This window comes from Pogoniulus pusillus, chromosome 7 (genome assembly GCF_015220805.1).
Source record: "Pogoniulus pusillus isolate bPogPus1 chromosome 7, bPogPus1.pri, whole genome shotgun sequence".
NCBI lineage: Eukaryota > Metazoa > Chordata > Aves > Piciformes > Lybiidae > Pogoniulus > Pogoniulus pusillus.
Genome location: NC_087270.1, coordinates 7,392,416 through 7,414,001, shown reverse-complemented (window position 1 = coordinate 7,414,001; position 21,586 = coordinate 7,392,416). Strand labels below are relative to the sequence as shown.

Below are 21,586 nucleotides of genomic sequence, written 5' to 3'. Positions count from 1 at the left end.
TTCAGAATAGAATACGCTTCTCTGACTTCTGATTGACCCAAGAATACAAATCTTCAAAACAGATAACTTTAGAGTGGGGGGGAAGAAATCCTCATCTACCTTGTCAAAGCAACATTAAAATCCCTGTGCTCACCAGCAGGCCATCCTCTCCTTCTTAAACCAGCTGCTCTTCTTGCTTGTTTGCTTCTAATGCTCGTAACTCAATCTCATGTCACTTGCAGACATGTATCTCCAGTTTGCCTTGCATCCCCAAAGGGAAAATCTGGGAAGAGTTGTTATTCCCAGCTTCCTCTCTCCCTTAATAGTCTTCACTGAGGAGAGGGATGCTGAGAAGACCAGAACAGAGGGATGTCTGCTAGCAGCTAAAAAGATTAAATCCCCATTTCCCTTTGTCCAGTAGCTTCAAGTTTATGGTGCATCAGGGAAAATCTTAACTCAATCTGGAAGATACATCTAAAAAAAAGCAGTATCTCAGCTGTCATTTTTACATAAACAGGCCTGGCAGCCAAAACAGTGAAGGAAAGAGCCTCTCAGCTGTATGAACATAATCTTCCTGAACTCCATGCCTTGTTTCTCCAGATCTCATATACATGTTATACTAACGAGCATGAACAGAGTCCTCTTCTGCTGTAAGGTAGCAGGAGATGCTGAAGAGAGTAGAGGAAGTGTGAGGTGCTTTCTAGCCAAGGAATGACCTTTTCCATTGTGTTTACTGGTTTGTTCTACAACTAGGATCATAACAATTGGGCTGTGCAGAGTTTCAAAAGCCAACAGGAAGATATTTTGTATGTGATAAATAGTAAGGAAAAGAGAGTGAGATTCAGAAACCAATAACTTAAAGAACGAACTCCAACTGAGGAATACAAAGTGGAGACAGAGACAGATTGGTTCTTCTGGAGTACAAGAATTATTACATTCAGTATGTACATATTCTCCTGTACATAAGTACTTTACAGCTGCAACTGAGAGCAAGGATATAACTTCAGAGAAGAGCTGGGGGAAACAACTATGCTTCACTTTTATATTCTGCCACATGTGAAGAGCTATGGGAACGTATGTAAACTTCCTTTACAGATAAGAAAAGCAAAGCCAAGTAATAACTTACCTAAAGTCATCATTTGCTAGATTGCCTATGATAACATGGCAATTGCAAATGTTAACAGATCGTCTGCTTTCCAACTCCATGTTCTAGACAATAAACCTTCCAAAAAATACCTCCCTCCCTGACCCAATACATACTGTGTTCCTCTCCCAGCTGCAAAGCCTAGGAGGGGCTGCTGGGATTCAGGTGCTGTCAACAGCTTTACAGACATGAGCTTTCCATGGAGTTGCAGGTGGAGCTAGCAGCTATGGAGAAGCAGGGGAAAGAAAATTAACAGAGCTGAAAATGCTAAACCACTTTCTTTGAGGACACAATGGTATAAAAACTGCACTGTATAAAGCAGTGGAATTAACTGTTCATAGATACAAACTCATTTAAAATGCTCCAACTCAGTGTACAAGCTCTTTATTTTGCTGTTACTGGAATGTATCAGAGAGAAAAAATATTATTTAGGAAATACATGATCAGCAGACAAGTGCAACCAGCTTTGTGAGATGAAATTGCTGTTGATGTCAGCACATGCCTGTTGCAGAGCTGTCTCCCAAAGTGCTCTCTGGCCACACGAAGAGAACAGAAAGCAGTATAAGTGATACAGTCCCATGAAAATAAACGCTATATGCTGGTTTGAGGCTAATTGGAGTATTTTAATGAGAAAAATTAGATTATAGGCTGTGAAAAGAAAACAATGGTGATGTCTGCTTCACTCGTAGGTTTGCTGAGATGGATAAAAACAAGGATACAAACATAGATAAAAGCAATGGGTGTCTGTTTCTCCCTGGTTTCTGCCATATTAGCTGCTTCTAGCTGGACTTGTGTAACCCAACTAATCACTTTGCTTCTAACCCCCCTTGCTGATCTTTCCAACTCACCTTACATGTAAGGCAGATTCTGGGATAAGAGGAGGGGGTGGAAAGAAGGTGGAAGGGTGGCTGGGAGCCATTCCTGGGGAGTCTGATTTTGGGAGGGGCATTGTGTTTCTGTATTACTTTTAACTTGTAAATTTCTGTATGTAGCTGTAAATATTTGTAATATATTGTAAATATCTGCTTGCACATTGTGCTAAACTGTGAATATGAAGCTTCATTTGTTAACTTCCAGCCAGCTGAGTCTAGTCTGCATGAATTCATTACATGTGGGGGTGGGTAACTCCCAACCACCACACACTACAAGCAGGAAAGTAGATATCTGTACTTGGGTTTCATAAACAGTGCAAACATTCACTCAAGTAGTCAGTTTTACTGTTGGTATCCCAGGTATGGTATATCTCCGTGGTATCCCAGACTAAGAAATACAAAGGAGAGTATGGGAAAGACATAATGGTCAGCACCTTGGTTAAGTGCACTTAGCACTGACTTCTTCACATTTGTTACTCTTAATGGCAATCCTGTGCTATGGCTTAACTGGGAACAAAAGATCTCTGTTATGTTTTCTTTACAGAATCAGGCTTTACTTGAAAAAAATATATTTCATGCAAATAAAGAGTGGAAAAGAGACAAAACATTTTAACCAAAATGAGAAAAATAGAGCTGTGTTGGAGGAGCTGGATCTGGGAAAATTCCAGTTTCACTGTAACCTGAGTATATCTTGTGGCTGTAGTAGCAGACCATCATACAAGGCTGTATGTATACTAAGAATATGTGTATCTAAGTATTCTGGTGTTATTTTTACATGCATCACCTTGGATATAATTTTGGAAAGCAAAGAAATTTTATTATTGTACAAATCTGTTTATTCTCTTAACAGTCAAAATTTCAAGAACAAAACTTACCTCTTGGGCCTTGGTTACCTTTAAAGCCAACTAGTCCAAAAACCTCTGCTGCCCCCCAAAATGAGGTTTGGAAGAGGGGTGGAGATATAAGGAGAGGCATCTCCCTGTGGAGGAATAGAGACCACAGGGGCAGGAGTTATAGAGGAAATATCAGGGAAAAGGAAGGGATCAGGAAGGCAAAGATTAATTAAAGCAAATAAACAGCATTCAATAAGGCCATTCTACATTTGTTTAAAAGAACAAAACCAATAGAATCCAACAAACAATAATAACCCCCCCAGACAGTAAACTGCACAGCACAAAACATAAACTGAGATAACTAATCCTTTCAGTTTAGCACTGTGGTCTATGCATATTGAAATGTGTGTAAGCAGGAGTCAGAGCAAGGATAGAAGAAAAGTTAAAAGTAGATGGGTAACTTTCATCCTTATTAACTTACCTCAAATGCAGCTGAGTTATGACATGTTACACCTCTAAGAGTGTGCAAAGTGAAAGAAAGTTACTTGTGTGCTTGTTTTCCAAAGGTGGCCATTTCACTCCACTCTCAATAGTATTTTGTCTGTCTTTGGAAAACATAACTAAAAATACCTCCTTACCACAGTATTTAATTCTAAGATTTGGAAAATAAGCCTTGCTTGTTTAGACTTAATGACACTGTAGGCAGTGGTCAGCAACAGAGTAACAAAAGCATATAGAGAACATATATGAACTCATATAAAGGCAGAAATAACTAGCCCAGATATTTTTGCTGAAATCTTTTTAAACCCTTCCTCCTCTTTTCTATTGTAAGGTCTTGGCTGCAGCATAGTAATGAACATGATAACTTTTGAATCTACCCTTCTGTGATATTCTTTGATGCAGGTGGTAGAAAACATGAAATTATGATCCCTCAACACTCCTTCAGGAAAGGGAGAGATAAATTATAGCCCCTTGAGATCTTTTAGATCACTGGGAGATGAATACTCTGGTAATGAGTCACTGTTTGCTTTCAGAGCTGTTAAAAATATGGACACAAATAAAGTTTTAAGACTCCTGTGTATCATTTGGGGATAGATTTTTAGAAAAAGTTTATTATATTTTTGCTCAGGTTGCAATAATCTTAAAATGGATTTATCTGATCCTTTACCATAACTTCACTGCCTGTTTCTCAGGTCTAAAGTTATCACAGTAATCTTCTCAGGTACTTGTCTTGGGTATTTTATTTTATTTTTCAGGCTTTTAATTTCTTCCACAGCTATTCAGTGTTTGTTTTCCCTGGAGAAAAACAAATAGTTCCTATTGAATGAAATGGAAAAGTCACTTCAACTATCATTCAGTGAGAACAAAATCAAGCATAACATTACACCAAAGAAAGTCTTTCCTGTTCCTTACAATTCAAGTTCCATGTCATTCAGTGCTTCAACTACATTTAGATTTCTGAAAATAGTCTATTTTTCTTTCCCACTACATTTACCTCTTGCCCTGGGTATCCAGAAATATCCCTAGGTCCCAGAGAAGCCATCAGAATGTTTCTGTAGAGGGGATAGTTGCTCACACATTTCTTCCTCATGCTGTCTGCAAAAGATGAGGTTTGGCCTAAGAACATTATTTCACACACTTCTCATTCTGGAAATAGTTGTCCCTGTAGTTAAAATGCTTTGGAAACATTAAGAAAATAAAGTAGAAACAGATCCATCAAAAAAAATCTCACCAAAACACTTCCTAAATTTCCTGTAATTATCTGGTTAACAATGTTTGACTGTATGACCTTCTTTCAGTATCCAGCTAAGGCTAAAATTACATCAGTATGAATATTCAAATGTGATTATTTTTAAACATGACTTCTTAAAAAGTAAGGGAATTTTTTTACAAGGAAATGTCTGTGATCAAATCAGTTTAAATTAATTTCTTTGTAAAGTTACATTGAGATTCAGTGAGCCAGAAATCTTCTTTAATGCATTTTCACTGGCTGGAGGACCAGCTTTTTGCCATTTTGTTCCCATTCTGATCCTTCTGATGTATTCATTAGAATTATTTCCTGCTGTGTCAGCTCAATTTCATATACCTCTTCTCATTCTAACTATTTGGTGCAGTTTGTGATATCTCAGCTTAAAAAGAACAGCAAATCCTACAAGTGGTCCCATGGGTGAAACAGTGTCAGGAAAACCGCCGGCTCTGGTAGCACCTTTCTCTGTAAAGTGTCCCTGGCATCTAGTCACCCCTGTTCTGCTTTGTCCATGGTCCCTGCAAACTTGTGCAGTGATTTGTCTCCTTCCCTAAACAAATAACTCACTTCTAGTAGCACTAAATTATGGCTTGTCATAACACCATTGGAAGAGTTCTTTAGCTCTTCCTGGCTTTATTCGATTGTCTTTGCAAGGAGTTCAGGTTAGATGAATGCAACAGGAGGAGGGGGAAAGGAGCAAAAACACAGTTCCTTCACCAGCTCTTTCTCCCTTCCCAATTAAACATATGTTGAGGCACCTAATTTCAAATCCCAATTACTTCTCACTGGTTTATATACCAGCTTTCAGTGTCTGTAATTAATACTTCACAGTCATCAGTGACATACAAGCAACCTACAAATCATCCATTATGATAATGAAGGTGTGAGAGTCTAAATCCTCTCTCTTGTTCATCAACAAAGATAATGATTGCATCGTCTCTCTCTAATTAACAAAGATAAAGATTGCCTTTGTCAACTTCTGGAACTCTACCAGACTACCAAGGGTGGACCTCCACCAGAGCTGCACCACCACCACAAGAACCCCTGATGAACTCCACAGAAGATCATCCCTAGGCCACGCACCCAACTCTCTCTCTCTCCCCCCCCCCCCCCATCTGTGACTGAGGGTGATATGATCCGAGCTCTTTTCCTTCCCTGCTTTTTCTCTTCTTCTCCGTCATTCTCTTTATCTCTCTCCACGACCCCCCTCCTCTGTTTTGTCCACCCTTATTCTTTAATAAATAGCTTTGTGGTGATCAATGGTCTCGTTTGCACCTTAATTTCACAACATGGAAACCCATAAGAACAGATCTTGCTCCTCTGGACAGAAATATTGTTAATCTCTGTTCTCTGGACCTTGACAGAAAGTAGTGGAGAATCACTAATATTTTTGCTCAGAACTCCTGGCTGTATAAGATGAAGAATATGATATTTTTAAATCACAGGAGAAAAGCAAATGTGAAAAACTAATAAAAATATAACCACAAAAACAGTTTAAATCTATTTTTAGTTTCATTTCATCATAAGCATGAATAACAAACTATGTCTCAATCACTTTTAGCATATATACTTGAAAGACCAAATTCTCCCTGAGGCTAGAAGAAAACATCTTGCACATTTAAGTCTCCAGAAGTGTTCCTTTTTCTTTCTTTTTTTTTCCTGAAGTCTTGATTATTTTGATAATTTCCACTTCAGATTATGTGTCTTGCTTCTCTGTGATATTTATTATGATTAACAGTCCTGATGGCTTTTATCCACTAAGATTTTGGAAAACAATAAATTATTTTCTTATGGGCTGCCCAGGGAGGTGGTGGAGTCGCCATCCCTGGAGCTGTTCAAGGCAGGATTGGACGTGGCACTTGGTGCCATGGTCTAGCCTTGAGCTCTGTGGTAAAGGGTTGGACTTGATGATCTATGAGGTCTCTTCCAACCTTGATGATACTGTGATATTAATAAAGTATCTGGCTCTAAATTGCCAAGCTTGATTTGTAAATGTCCTGGAATTAAACATATACTTTGTTGATATATTTATTCCTAGTATTCAATATATCCTGCTACTTCCAATACATTTAGTCTTGTTACACACACAGGAAAACCAAATCACAGAATGTGTCATGGCTTACCTGAATTTATTCTTCATTTGTAGTTGAGTGGCAGGGATGAAGAATCCTTGAGTTCTGGTCCATAATTTCATGGGTGTTTTCAAAGAACAAGTGCAGAGGATGGGCATTATAGGACTTAGAATTGAAATAACTGGGGGGGGGGGAAATGAAATCATTAAATATTCAGAATTGTATCATTTAACACTAGAAGGTATTGCTTAGCCTTGGGCAAAAGATTTACACCCTAAAGGAGGGCATTACAGGTGTTTCTACATCACTCATTCAAGGACTATAATCCTCTCCACAACTCTTTTTGCCCCAAATTTCATCTACACTAAGCCTTACCTTAGAGCAGTGACAAGAATACAGAAGCACAGTGCCTACAGGTGTGTGTATGCTGACAGCACTGCATAAGTGGCCACTGCAGAAAGCATGCAGTTACCAGGTTTTCTGGAGAAATAAAAGCCACACAGATATTTTTAAGGTGTGAAGAACTGAAATTCTATGGACCTCTGTTTCACTTCTATGTTTTTGTTCTACAATTATATTATTTATGATTCTTATCTTCATAAGGCCTCGATGAGAGGACTTTATATTAAACGGATTTTTGGGCATGGGAGTTGGATCTGGAGCTTGCTCCCTCCACTCCATGCATCGTCCTGGTATTGCCAAGTGCAGGGTTCTGCACTTTGGCCACAACAACCCCAAGCAGCGCTACAGGCTGGGGACAGAGTGGCTGGAGAGCAGCCAGGAAGAAAGGGACCTGGGGGTACTGGTAGATAGTAGGCTGAAGATGAGGCAGCAGTGTGCCCAGGTGGCCAAGAGAGCCAATGGCATCCTGGCCTGCATCAGGAACAGTGTGGCCAGTAGGACAAGGGAGGTTATTCTGCCCCTGTACTCAGCACTGGTCAGGCCACACCTTGAGTGCTGTGTCCAGTTCTGGGCCCCTCAATTCAAGAGAGATGTTGAGGTGCTGGAATGTGTCCAGAGAAAGGCGATGAAGCTGGTGAGGGGTCTGGAACACAAATCCTATGAGGAGAGGCTGAGGGAGCTGGGCCTGTTTAGCCTGGAGAAGAGGAGGCTCGGAGGGTCCTCATTGCTGTCTACAACTACCTGAAGGAAGGCTGTAGCCAGGTGGGGTTGGTGTCTGTTCCCAAGCAACCAGCAACAGAACAAGGGGACACAGTCTCAAGTTGTGCTGGAGGAAGTACAGGCTGGATGTTAGGAGGAAGTTGTTGTCAGAGAGAGTGATTGGCATTGGAATGGGCTGCCCAGGGAGGTGGTGGAGTCACCATCCCTGGAGGTGTTCAAGGAAAGCCTGGCTGAGGCACTTAGTGCCATGGTCTGGTTGACTGGCTAGGGCTGGGTGCTAGGTTGGCCTGGATGATCTTGGAGGTCTCTTCCAACCTGCTTGATTCTGTGATTCTAAGGCAAATATTTTTTTAAAATGTCTAATGATTTACACATCCAGGTTCCTCTTGATTCCTACATGTATCTGCCCAGCAATGAGAGGAGCGTTCAACTTGGGAGAGAATAAAGGAGCTAGGAACAAATCACAGCTGTGGTGTATCTGCATCAGTTGTGTTCCACAGATGCATTTAACAGTCCCTAACAGAGGTGGGAATGACTAATGGTGGGTTTTAGAATTCTCTAGGATCTCAGATCCAGCCAGCAGCGCTGACCTGCTCTTTGCCAGACACAATTAAGAGCAGTGGCAGTGAGCACACCCAGCTTTAATTCCCCCTAAGAAGGAGGGAAATAAACCTTTTTAAAACACAAATCAAAAGACAAACAAACACACCCCCATTCACTATTTTCTTCCATATTTTTTTTCCTACAGCCACACACACGCTTACATTTAGAAGCTGGACATGCTTCCAACTAGCTGCTAATTTGTTTTCCATATCTATTTACCTCTGAAATATACTTCCTCTCCAGTTTAACCTTAATTGCCCTGTGCTGACTGTACTGTAATAAAAAAATCAAAATGTCTAATCCTCAATTTAAAGCACAGCCTCACGAGAAACCACGTCTCTCGTTACCTTCTGTCCATGGTGTCCTGGTAGCCCTGCATTGTACCACAGAATGCAGGAAATGAAAATTATTCTTACATTTTTCAGCTGCTTGATGGCTATCCATGTTAAACTAAATCCCAAGTCTCACATCCATTCATGCTGATTGCAAAGCTGACTGACTCGATTGCATATAATTAGTAACAATTTAAGCTCACAACTGCCCCAGGGAGACCTGTAAATCCTGGACTTTCAGGAACTGCAGTTGCTTTTGAGCCAGCTGCTGCCTGTTCAGGTTCACGTTTGAGAATCTGACTCAATTCTGTAACCACCAACTTACTAAAGGAGGGAAAGGAGAAAGTTTTGCTTAAGCACCAATTGTTGTGTTGATACCATACTAACTTAGGAACATTTAGAATCATAGATTCACTAAGGCTGGAAAAGACCTCTAAGATCATTGAATAACCCAGCTACCATGACCACTAAACCACATCCTGAAGCACCACATCTACATGCTTCTTGAACACCTTCAAGGATAGCAACTCTGCCACTTCACCAAACAAGGATATGTAATCCTTACAGAATGTATTTACTGTATAAACTAAGAATTGCTAACTGTATAAACAATATGGGATTATAACTGTGGACCTAGGAAAGAAGAAATTGAGAAGAGCAGACCAATTCTGTGCTCAGTCTGCCTCATCAACAACATCAGACAGCCTAAAGAGCATGTGCAAAGAAGTAGCTCAACTAAAGGCCATAAGAAAAGGAGAAGAATGAACACTTCCAAACAATCACCAGAGGACCCCCACAGTACATAGTAAGCATGCATGCAGCAGATTTACATATGTACCAAAATCCATTAACTAATATGAATATACTAATCACTTCTTAGAAAAAATATGATTATGTATGAGATATAATTATATATTCTCTGGTATTGGCACAGTCAAGCGGAATGACCCCCTAGCACCAAAAAGAAATGCCTGCAAACAGCTACCATGTGCTTCTCTTTCATCTCTCGGTAGAGCAAATTCAGCTGTAAGCAGGGCTGTTCTCAAGAGTTCTTTCAGATGCTAATGGCCACCTCTCCACCTAGAGCATGCTACAAGCCAGGGCTACGAAGATCCTAACCACAGAACTATCTATCCTGTATCTGTTGGCACATACACACATAACAGCCACTGAATATTCAAATCTAGATCTTAAAGAAAGTGTATGCCAATGTATGCCTTCCCAAATGGATCACACAATAAACCATCTCCAAGTTCTGTCTGTCACTCTTTCCATGTTTAAAAAACTTAAAGAAATGTGAGCATCTGGTCAAAAAAAAAATGAGCAACAAGCAGATGACAAGTGAAAATTAATTCTTCCTCAAACTGCCACGGGAGCTGAATTTATCCAGAACATTTGCAGATCTGCAACCCCCTGTCTCGAGCAACAAAAGAGAGCTCCCCAGGGCAGTGCACAGTGGCCAATTTCAGCTTATAAAGATGAGGTTAAGAGTAACCAGAACTTACTTGATAATGAGAATGATGCATAATTTGCTCATGACCCCGAAAAGCTGTGTGAAAGTAAAGATGCAGTTACTTCTGCATTTTCCATCAGTATGACTCAGCTTCACAGGGAAGAACTGTTGGCCTCTGTCATAGCCATGAATCACTTTCCAGTTTATATTAACAACAGAAAATGCTTTGGCTCCTTTTCCTGCTCTTTCACAAGCTGTCAAAATAAGTTTTGTGTAGAAATACTACTGAATTCATAATCAAATAAGGAAAAGGAGGGTCTGAGAGAAAAGTCTTAAAGACAGGTCGGAGTGGATGATCTCGGAGGTCTCTTCCAACCTGGTTGATTCTATGATTCTAAGAATGTGCAAAGCTAGGCTTAATCATTGAAAGTTGTTTCCAGGCTTCCTTAGTATCTGCATGTGGGTATATACTCTTTCCCAGTCTTTCACAGCTCTGAGGGTGGATACCAATTTCTGTTTCCATTATTTCCTAAGTAATTTTCATCCATACATAAAAGAATACATTGCCTGTAGACCAGAGAATCCTTTTTGCTTTATATCTGTTGCGGAGGGCAGTAATAATTCGTGGCCGAGTCGAAAATTTATCAAAAATAGATATTTTTTATTTTTACAAAACCCGCCCCCACAACTATATATACAAAGATTAATTTCGTTTGATAAACAGGTTCAGTTGCATGAGAATTCTACGAGGATACCATTAATAATCTGACTATATATATTTGGAAGTCAGTTTTTGGAAAAGGACTCAGCTATTAATTAATAGCGGTTTCTTACTAAATTAAGCTAAGCCAAATAACTCACTCAGGCTGGCTCGTGCGGTCTGTCTTCCTCCTCCAGCGGCTGCAGGAGTCGTTAAGGGTCGTTAAGGGTCGTTAGGCAGACAAAGGTGTGTGCCTAACAGCAAAGCAAATCCTTTGGTCTCTCTGCAGTCCAGGCACAGGAGAGTGAGCGAACTCGTCCAGGCACACGCAAAATCCAAAACGGGAACCCCCAAAGGCGGGAAGACCCCCAATATTTATAACCTTGGCTAGACAAAGGGCAGAGTTACCACACTTTAGGCGCGAAAGCGCACGGCCAATCCCAGCCTGGCTCCAGCGCGGGAACTCACGGGGCAGTCGCCGCCCCCTTCTCGGCTGCAGGGCAGGCGAGGGGGGGGGAAACCAGGCGGCTTTTCCCCTTTCCCCCCGAAGTCCGGGCAGGAGAGGAATTTAGGGGTACAGGACTCCAGGACAATATCATACAATCAAGCACGTTGGAAGAGACCTCCAAGATCATCCAGTCCAACCTAGCACCCAGCCCTAGCCAGTCAACCAGACCATGGCACTAAGTGCCTCAGCCAGGCTTTCCTTGAACACCTCCAGGGATGGTGACTCCATCACCTCCCTGGGCAGCCCATTCCAATGCCAATCACTCTCTCTGACAACAACTTCCTCCTAACATCCAGCCTAGACTTCCCCCAGCACAACTTGAGACTGTGTCCTCTTGTTCTGTTGCTGGTTGCTCGGGAGCAGACACCAACCCCACCTGGCTACAGCCTCCCTTCAGGTAGTTGTAGACAGCAATGAGGACCCCCCTGAGCATCCTCTTCACCAGGCTGCACACCCCCAGCTCCCTCAGCCTCTCCTCATAGGGTTTGTGTTCCAGGCCCCTCACCAGCCTTGTCACCCTTCTCTGGACACCTTCCAGCACCTCAACATCTCTCTTGAATTGAGGGGCCCAGAACTGGACACAGCACTCAAGGTGTGGCCTGACCAGTGCTGAGTACAGGGGCAGAATAACCTCCCTTGTCCTACTGGCCACACTGTTCCTGATGCAGGCCAGGATGCCATTGGCTCTCTTGGCCACCTGGGCACACTGCTGCCTCATCTTCAGCCTACTCTCTATCAGTACCCCCAGGTCCCTTTCCTCCTGGCTGCTTTCTGTTTATGATAGGCAAGAAATGCACTTTCTATCAGCAGAGCCTCAGCTTCAGCTATAGAAAAAGCTGCAGTCCTGTTATCATCCAGAAAACACAAATGGAGAAGCAAAGCTCTTCCAGCAGTTTTTTTTTTTTACTTTGGATGACCACAACTGCATGAAATAGAAGAGTGCCACAGAATCCATGGGAGGGCCTAACTTCTGCAGCTGCAACAGTCAGATCTCTGCCGTTAAATCCATTCCTTCCCAGCCCTCCTCTCAGCCCTTCCCAGTTCCACTGTCCTTTGGAAGAAGTAAGCTTTGTGCCAGATTTACATTATGTTTTAAGAATGTGGGTGCCTGATGGAATCATAGAATGGTTTAGGTTGGAAGGGACCTCAAAGCTCATCCAGCTCCAACCCCCTGCCACAGGCACAGACACCTCCCACTGGAACAGGTCGTTCAAGGCCTCATCCAACCTGGCCTTGATCACCTCCAAGGAAGGAGCAGCCACAACCTCCCTGGGCAACCTGTGCCAGTGTCTCACCAGCCTCACTGGAAAGAACTTCTTCCTAACATCTAGTTTGAATCTCCCCTCTGCCAGTTTAAACCCATTACCCCTCATTCTGTCATCACAAGTCCTTGTCAACACTCCCTCCCTGGCCTTCCTGTAGGCCCCCTTCAGATACTGCAAGGCCGCTATAAGGTCTCCTCAAAGCCAGGTCTCCTCTCCAGGCTGAAGAGCCCCAACTCTTGAAGCCTGCCCTCATAGCAGAGGTGCTCCAGCACTCTGATCACCTCCGTGGCCCTTCTCTGGACTCACTCTAACAGTTCCATGTCCTTCTTATGTTGGGGGCTCCAGAACTCCGCACAGGACTGCAGGTGGGGTCTGAGGAGAGCAAAGGGGCAGAATCCCCTCCCTTGCCCTGCTGCCCACACTGCTCTTGCTGCAGCCCAGCACACGGCTGCTGTCTGGGCTGCATGTGCACACTGCTGGCTCATGTTGAGCTTTTCATCACCCCAGATCCCCAGCTCCTTTTCCTCAGGGCTGCTCTCCAGCTGTTTGCCACCCAGCCTGTATCTGTGCTGGGGATTGCACTGATCTTGCACTTGGCCTTGTTGAATGTCATGAGGCTGGCCTGGGCCCACCTCTGCAGCCTGTCCAGGTCCCTCTGGATGGCATCTCTGCCCTCTAGCAAGCAACTGTGCCCCACAGCTTGGTGTCATCTGCAAACTTGCTGAGAGTGCACTCAATTCCTCTGTCCATATCACTGAGAAAGATATTGAACAGCTCTGGTGCCAGCACTGACCCCTGAGGGATGCCCCACAAGACAGCAGTTATACAAGGCCAGTCAGCCTTGGTCTTTGGCTGCTGAGCTGCACACAGAATTTGATGGGCCTAGGTTGTATTCTGTATGTATGGGGGGGTGGAAATCATTCAAAACTTTAAAATTCAGATTTTTATTCTAAAACCTATCTGTAAGGGAGCCCTCAGCAAAGACAGAGAAGGTGTGGGACCACGCAGTACACTACTTAATGGCAAAATAACTTACTTCAGGAAATGCTAGCAGTAAGCAATTCCTAACTGCAAACTGTGTGAAATACATCCAGATTTGGAAAGGAGGAGGGGAAATATGATGCAACACCAAAAGGAAGCATTGTGAACATCCATTAGGATTTTCTGCCACTGACCACTCAAGTTTCTGCAACACATTCTGACCAGCTTCCTACATGTGATTCAGTAAATATAATCAGTCATTTAACAAAACCTCTTCAAAGTGAGGGAAGGACTACTGCATGCTTTTTGAACCTCTTTCTTAGCAGCGCATACAAAGAGTGGAACAAAAAATAAAGAAATGCCAATCTGTGCTTCAATCACCATTACTGTAAGTACTTCTTAGCACAACTAACCACCAGCTGATTCAAACCTTCATCAGACATCACATGCTCATCAACTACAGTAATTAAAATAGTAATTGGATACGCAGCGTGTGACATTGTAACAGAAGTAGAAAACAGTCACAAAATCACAGAATGGGAGGGATTGGAAAGCACCCTTGGAGATCATCTAGCCCAGTTCCCTTGCCAGCAGAGGTTTACCTAGAGCAAGTTCCAGTGTGGAGGCCAGGTGGACTGTGAGTAACTCCAGAGACAGAGACTCCATCGTCCTTCTGGGCAGCCTCTACCAGTGTTCTAACACTCTCAAAGTAAAGTTCTTCTTTCTATATTCAAGTCTGTGCCCGTTACATTTTTTCCTGGCATTGGGCTCCACTGAAAAAAGACTTGTCCCATTCTCTTGACACTCACCCTTTGTAAGGGGCATTGAAAAGAACACCCATCAGTCTTCTCCAGGCTAATAAGCCCCATGTTCTTCAGCTCCTATTCATAAGAGAAGTGTTCTAGTCACATAACCATCTTCATAAAATATGTGTGGAGACCTTGCTCTTTAACTCCCCACTCCACCAAGAGCAATTCTGGGGCAGAAGCTCTTGAACAAGCATAGATGCAGACTGCTAAGTCCTCTCGGCACAGTGCTGCGCTGTATAAGCTTAACAACTCAGGTTCACAGTGTGAAACTGGAATCATACAGTGCTTCCTCCAAGCTAACAGATGCTTTTCTCCACAAAACCAGTTTCCATACAGCCAACTCACCTGTCACCCTTAATTTCACAATTAACGTGAATGAGTTTCAGATAGCTCTCTGTGCCTCTGAAGTTACATTCACATTCTCAAGTGCTATAATTGTCACATTTTGCTTCCAGCTCTTGTAAACAGATGTGTTATGTTGTCAGCCACGTTGGTTGATAGCACACTGTATTTCCTAGAATCATAGAATCAACCAGGCTGGAAGAGACCTCCAAGATCATCCAGTCCAACCTATCCCCCAGCCCTATCCAAGCAACTAGACCATGGCACTACTTCTGGCTAGGATTTTCCCAACAGAAACACAGTTGCATATATATATATATATATATATCTACACACATATATATTTGCCTCTGCGTGGGTGTAAACATATAGGCATTTGTATATATGGCATACAAACATATATATGTGAGGTAGACATTACATGTATGGCTGTATTGTCTGCATGGGTAAACCAAGCACTTCTGGGTAGCATAAACCTGCTAGCAGAGACAGATCTGTGCATGATCTATTCATGCAGTCCAAATAAGATGCTCTAATGCATGCACAGAGCAAAGTGATCTGAGCTCACACCACTGGAGGTATAGTGACTGCAGGAGTTGTTACCACACTGCAGGAGTCAAAAAGTCACAGAAAAATGTTTGAGGATTGTTTTTTTTTTTCTTTTGTATGTCTTCTAATTGTTACCACTCAATGTGGTATTGAAATAGGAGGATATATCTGAATGAACTTGGGTATTATTTGCTCTAATTAGGAGTTATTCTTTGTGCATGGTTTTAATGATACCTATGCTATGTATTAAAATGCTTACAGTATTGCCAGAAGGACGTCATCAAATTTTAGTACACATTACTGCTTTGTAGTGAACACTGTACATTGTGCTATAAAGTTTTAGACTTTATAGCTTAGAGTTCCCAAACTCCCATAAACTTGACTTCTGCTTGATCTCCAAGCAGACTGAATCACGGCTATCAATATTAGACACAGATGTATTACCTTTCCCCAGGAATCTACACCAGTAATGCAGGACACGGAGAGACAACAGTAAGAGTGATGCCAGATCTTCAAGTAGGAGACAAGTAATAAAATCAGCCTTCTCTGTATTGCTTTGAGTTGTCCACTGTTTCAGAGTCATTCAGATACTCCCTAAAGCAAAAATTGTCATTTGTACTAACAGCTGCTTTTAGTGATAACAATTTTAGGGCTCTGTTATTGCTGAGGTTGATGACATAATGTTACATGTATTTCAAATCTAGACTTTAATAATACACTGAAACTACAGGAGACACACAAAGGTACTGCTGGGAGCATTTACAACCAAGAGCTTTCCCTCTTGAAAGAGAAACTTACTCTCTTTCAGAAAATACTCCAGCACTGTCAACCAAATTAGTATCTTTTTGCTTTACAGATTTCATCTAATTTTCACAGATATTTTATAACTTCTAGCCAAAAGGAAACTGTAAAGACTGAGTTTCTTAGTATATTGTATAGTTTGGCTGATTTTGAAGGAGTTATGCAAAGGAAGCAGCTAAGGATGTACCTTTATATTATTGGTTAAAAAAAGGTTAATTCTCCTCCCTCATGCTTTTATATTTACCATGTACAGATAAATTATCTGACTAAGGAGTTTAATGAAAAAAGGGACATAGCTTCTTGTTAAGGCACTAATTTTCTCTTCAAAAGTTAATGTTAAAATGTACAAAAAGAATGTTCAGCTTGACTTGGTTTCCCATGTGTCAGACATTTAAAAGCACACAGAATAGAAAGCCAAAATCCAACCTGCAACCTTCTCAGACCTTTCCCACCTTAAACAGCCAATATTGCCTGAAGAAAAAATATTTTCATTATAAGGAAAATCAAAAGAAAAAATAATCAGAGGCATATGAAAATTAAAATCTACTACAATTGTACAGTCGTGCCAATATTCTGACAATATGGTACCCTCTGGGGTTGCCTAGAACTCCAGTAACAAGAGATAATTGCATTGTGTCTTGATAAGAAAAAATATTGTTGTTGGATACTTTTAAACAACTGCACTGAAACATGGCACTTCCCACCACCTTCTAGTTACAGTCTGAGACAGAAGATGTTGCAGCTTTACCCTGTTGCTCAGTGCAGTCTTGAAGGACACGGAGGTAGGTGCAAGAAGATGCTGCTGTTACTAACCCGGTGATGCTCAGAGCAGCCTATATCCAAGACAAAACTCGGGGCTGAGAAACCAGCACTTTTAGTGCAGGCTACAGCATCTGGCAAGCATGACACCTAAACACGACAAATCTTCACATCACACATGTACAAAATGTAACAGCATAACACAGATGAGGTCACATAATGGGGCAGAGCCTACCATAACAGCACTGATTAAAACCTGTCAGCTTCCTCTATGTGCTTTTAGGTTTGGCTGTTCAGATGACAGCTTACTCAGAGTGACACCACTGAAAGCTTTGGCTTGGGAATTCCACCCCCACCCCCCGAGAATCGTTAAGTGTATGTTGATGTCTTAGCGAATGTTTAAAATCTCAAATCCCACAGCCACACACCTCAACAGAGCATGGCCCTTGCTTCCTTCCTACTGAGAGAAGCCAAACAAGTCCTACACAAGTCAAATTTCCAGAGCCCAGGTGCTTTTCCACAGCCAAAGGGCAGCGGTGTGGGAAGCCGTTTGTAGCTAGTTGTGGGATCACCGTGTGCAGGTAGTCCAAAAGCTGTACTGAGCACCAGATTTTCATTCATAAAAGGAGCAGCAAATCCACAGTTACTGAAGCCCAGCACAGATAGAGGAAAGCACCTGCACCCTGGCATTTCTGCTCTGCTTCATACCCTACTCACTTTATAGCTGGCTTCGTAACAGAAAGATGATACCTTTGTTTTATCTTCAAAACTGAAACATATAGCTACTATAACTCAGTCACTGTCCTTTTTGCCCTTGATAGTTGTATTAAATGATAGATGAGGAATGGAGTGAAGTAAGCAGCATTTCCACATGGCCATGAAAAGCAAGTTACATTTAAAGGTTACCTGATGGCCTGGTTCTCCACATCCATGCAGCCCGTTGCTGGCACTCAGTGACACTGAGTTTAGCATTTCTTCCATGCTAGCCACAAAGACATGTTATTTGTTTTCTGAGTTCTGATTTCTGTTCAAAGGCAAATGTGCTGGGAAAAGGGTTTCAGTGACTCTGCAGGCAAGGGAGGGACAAGTGGAGAGCTGGCAGGTCTTTTCTTCCCCTGCATCTGGAAAGATGGTTTCCAGAACAAAGCCTGGAGAAGGCAGAGAGCTCACAGAGGGAGGTGGAGAGAAAACAGCCTCTAGCTGTGCTAACTACTGGCAGCCAGCTGGGTTTCCAATAAGCAGCTCTTGGGAATGGGACCTGGTCCTGGCTTTGGTTTTGCTTTCACCACGTGGGGAACTGCAAAGCTGCTAATTCTCAGAGTGCATTAGAAAGGCTGTGAAGTCCTATAGCAGAGCTGTCTCTTGGCAGACACTGTGAGTGCAATCACATCAATGCAATTTCCACATCAAGCAGGCCCTCCTCAGTTATCACTGCCTCATGCACCCCTCAGGAGGTGACCTACACAGAACCAGGCTGGCTCATGGGTGCAGCAGGTCTGATCCATTTCCAGCTAAAAAATCCCTTCTGAGCCTCCTTCACGGGCAGCACACACTGAGTATCAGCCTCTTCATTTTGACAAGAAACATCACAGCCTCCAAATGCTCTCTCTTCATATGCTGAGTGAGTGGAGCCTGTAGTTTGCTCTTTCTGTCTATAATCTTGTTTCCACTGTGCACTCAGTAAAGAAGCTGCATGTTGTTAGACAACATGGAGAATTAGGGGGAACTGGAAAGCTAATATTAAGTAATTACCAGTGAAAGCAATCATGAGAGGAAATCCACAGTACCGGGAAGAGAGAGTGGCCTGACTGCATCAGGAAGCTCCTGGCAGTCTTCCAAGCAGGCTTTATCTGCATTACAGTGTATTTCAAGTTGCTTTAATACTCTCCAAGAGGCACATAAAAGAACTGCTTTGAACCATACACAGTATGACACTAATTAGTAAACAAATAGATGAGCCAAGCAAACCCACAAAGCAAACCCCTAACCCTGTTCTGCCCCCAGACACAGCTTGTCGCCATGCAAGCACAGCAGCCTCTGTTGCCACACAGTCTCAAACACTGCCCCACTGATTTTCCTCACCCTTCATTTTATCCAGCCCCAGAAGGTCCTCACACACAAGATTTCAGGTCCTGTGGAGTACTTGCAGACTTCTAATCAAATACTGACTAGGAGCTGATTACATCTCTGCAGTTTGGGTTGTTTTTTTTAACCAATAAATTATTTTGCTTTTGCAATTGAAATCTACAGGTCCAGCAGTGGCTGCAGGAATTATTTGTCTTTGTGTTAAAAGTACACCATCCAAGTCTCATCTAACTGCTTTCTTTCCTTCTTCATTTGTTCTATTTAAAGTTCACAAAAATATTAACGTTAATACAGCAAACTCTTGTACAAATACTTGGTTAGCAACCACAACACAGAGAGGAAGGATGCCACAACTACACAGAATTGTGTGATCCATCTCCCTCCTTTTTGAGCCATGTGGTTACCACGAGAGGGAGGTGTTGGTTAAATAACGCTGTTCACTTCCATCCCTGAGAAAAATACTTGAAAACAGCTCTTAAAGAGTCACAACTACATAATAAGACAAGCAAGTTTGCACAACTAAAAAGCTTGATTATTTTGCTACTAAAAAGTCTGGGTTTTTTCTTATTTCTGTGAGATAGTAAAGGGGGGAGAAGGAGTGTTCAAAATTGTCAGTAGAAGGGAAAAGCACAAATGTAAAGATTATTTCTGGCAGACTTTTGAAAAAATATTAAAATCCACCAAAATGAACACAGAAAAAAAAAAACCCAAACTTAAGACTGGAAGGATACTGACTGTAATGAAGAAGGCATGCCTGAAGAGAACATACAAGGAGCAGTTCACACTGGGGATGATGGAAACACGTGCACTCATAAAAATCTTATTTAGTGAAAAAGAAAGTGGATTCAACACTCAGGAAAACAGCCTACTAGTCAGTCCCACCAGTAAGGCCAGTCAGCAGCATGAATTTGATGGTTTGGGTGTTCCCTGCCCCCCCACACTTTGGAAATCACCCAGACTAGATTCAGCCAGCTCTGGAAATTGAATGAAGCTTATATTTACAGCTTAGCTCAATATACAAGCAGATATTTACAGTATATACAGTTATAGACAGAAATATACAAGGTAAAAGGGAATACAGAAACACAACAGCCCTCCTAGAAACCTGAGTCTCCAGGAGGGGCTCCCAACCACCCCTTCACCTTCTCTCCTCCTCCCCTCTCAAGCTTACCCCAGTCCCAAGGAAGAATGGAGGTTTGGCCAGGGGGTTAGGAAGCAAAGTGGATTACTCAGAGAAACGAAGGGTGAGGTCAGAGAGATGCAACTCAGAGCTCCCCTGCAGAAGTAGTGAGTGCCTTATGTTTGGATTCTTATATCTCTCAGCAAGCCTATGAGTGAATTAGACATCACCATTGTTTTCCTTCCACAGCCTGTAATCTAATTCTTCTCACCAAAACACTCTAGCTAGCTTCAAACTAGCACAAACTCTCAGAAAAACAGCCCACTAGCGAGTCCCACTAGTAAGGCTCACTGGTCAAGCCAGTCAGCACCATGAACCTTTGGTACTGGGAAAAATCAGAGTGACTCATCTGGCTGAGCCACTCACCAAACCAGAAGGCTCAGAAGGTGACAGTCTCAACAGCAAAATATATCCATTTTTGCAAGTGTTGCTTTCCTCACTTACTAGGATAGAATGGACTTTTTAACCATCAAGCAATAATTTTGCATTATTTTCATTCTTGCTCAGTGCCACCTTGTGCCAAGAACCATCAAAAGCTTGCCTTGCATTCTTGACTGTCCTGAGCATAAGCCCTTAATCTGGCATGGCGTAGAAGACATCCAGAAATTGCCTGTCTGTCAGGACATGAATGTCAACATGATCTTCATTATCAGAATTGTCTACCTACAGTAAGTTCTACCCAAGCCATTGACCACCTTCCATAACTTCAAAGGCTGCAAGGAGAGAGTACCCACATGGGAAGCCATTTAGATAAGGAGCACAGTAAGAAAAAATACATGTAAGGCCTGTTAGAGCCTGCCTCTGACAAACATACAAAAGATCTATTCACTAAATCACTTTTCTAATGGTTTTCACATAGCTATTTTAATGGCCCTTTAATGCAGCAGAGATACCCACATCAAGAGTCACTAGGGAATGTATTTCAAGAGCAGTATTTAAAGGATTTGGCTACATGAGCCTCCCTGACACTAATTAACCATATGTCTGGGAACTTCAAAGAAGAAAAGGTCACTATCTACATTTTTATCTCTGGCAAACTTCTGCCAAAGACACTAGGGTTGCTCTTCCTATGGGTTTGTGCAGCATTCAGCACCAGCTGGTCAGCAAATCAGGCTGATGCTACCAAAAGCAGGTTGCCCATTTACATGATCCTTTGAGGTGGGCTGCCATACAGCACACCCAAAGGGAGTGATCTTGAGATATTTTTATAGGTATTGATTGCAATTCACACAACTTTTTGGCTGTTTGTTTAGTAGTGTCTCATCTCCTAAAAAAACTCTACAGAGAACTTAATTTATAGCATATGTAGTGTTTTTTGCATGCTGTGTGGTAGGATTTTTCTGGTGCAGCTACTGTTCATGAGCTGAATTCTTCAGCTACACTTATCCCACTTGCTTCACACAATCTAAATCCCTGAAGAAGTTTGCAGTTTGGAAATAGTTTTATTGCC

The 21,586-nt window shown here is 42.3% G+C and overlaps 1 protein-coding gene and 1 pseudogene across 1 annotated transcript in view; one reads left to right on the top strand and one right to left on the bottom strand.

Moving 5' to 3' along the window:
* The window catches only part of COL21A1 (collagen type XXI alpha 1 chain), a 110,193-nt gene extending 109,008 nt beyond the window's left edge, over window positions 1-1,185 (bottom strand). Inside the window, exon 1 of the mRNA XM_064146744.1 lies at window positions 1,106-1,185. Within this exon, the coding sequence (XP_064002814.1) occupies window positions 1,106-1,185 (80 nt within the window). The remainder of the gene's footprint in view (window positions 1-1,105) is intronic.
* Window positions 1,186-7,193: 6,008 nt separating this feature from the next.
* LOC135177209 (U2 spliceosomal RNA) lies at window positions 7,194-7,365 on the top strand (annotated as a pseudogene).
* The last annotated feature ends 14,221 nt before the right edge of the window (window positions 7,366-21,586 follow it).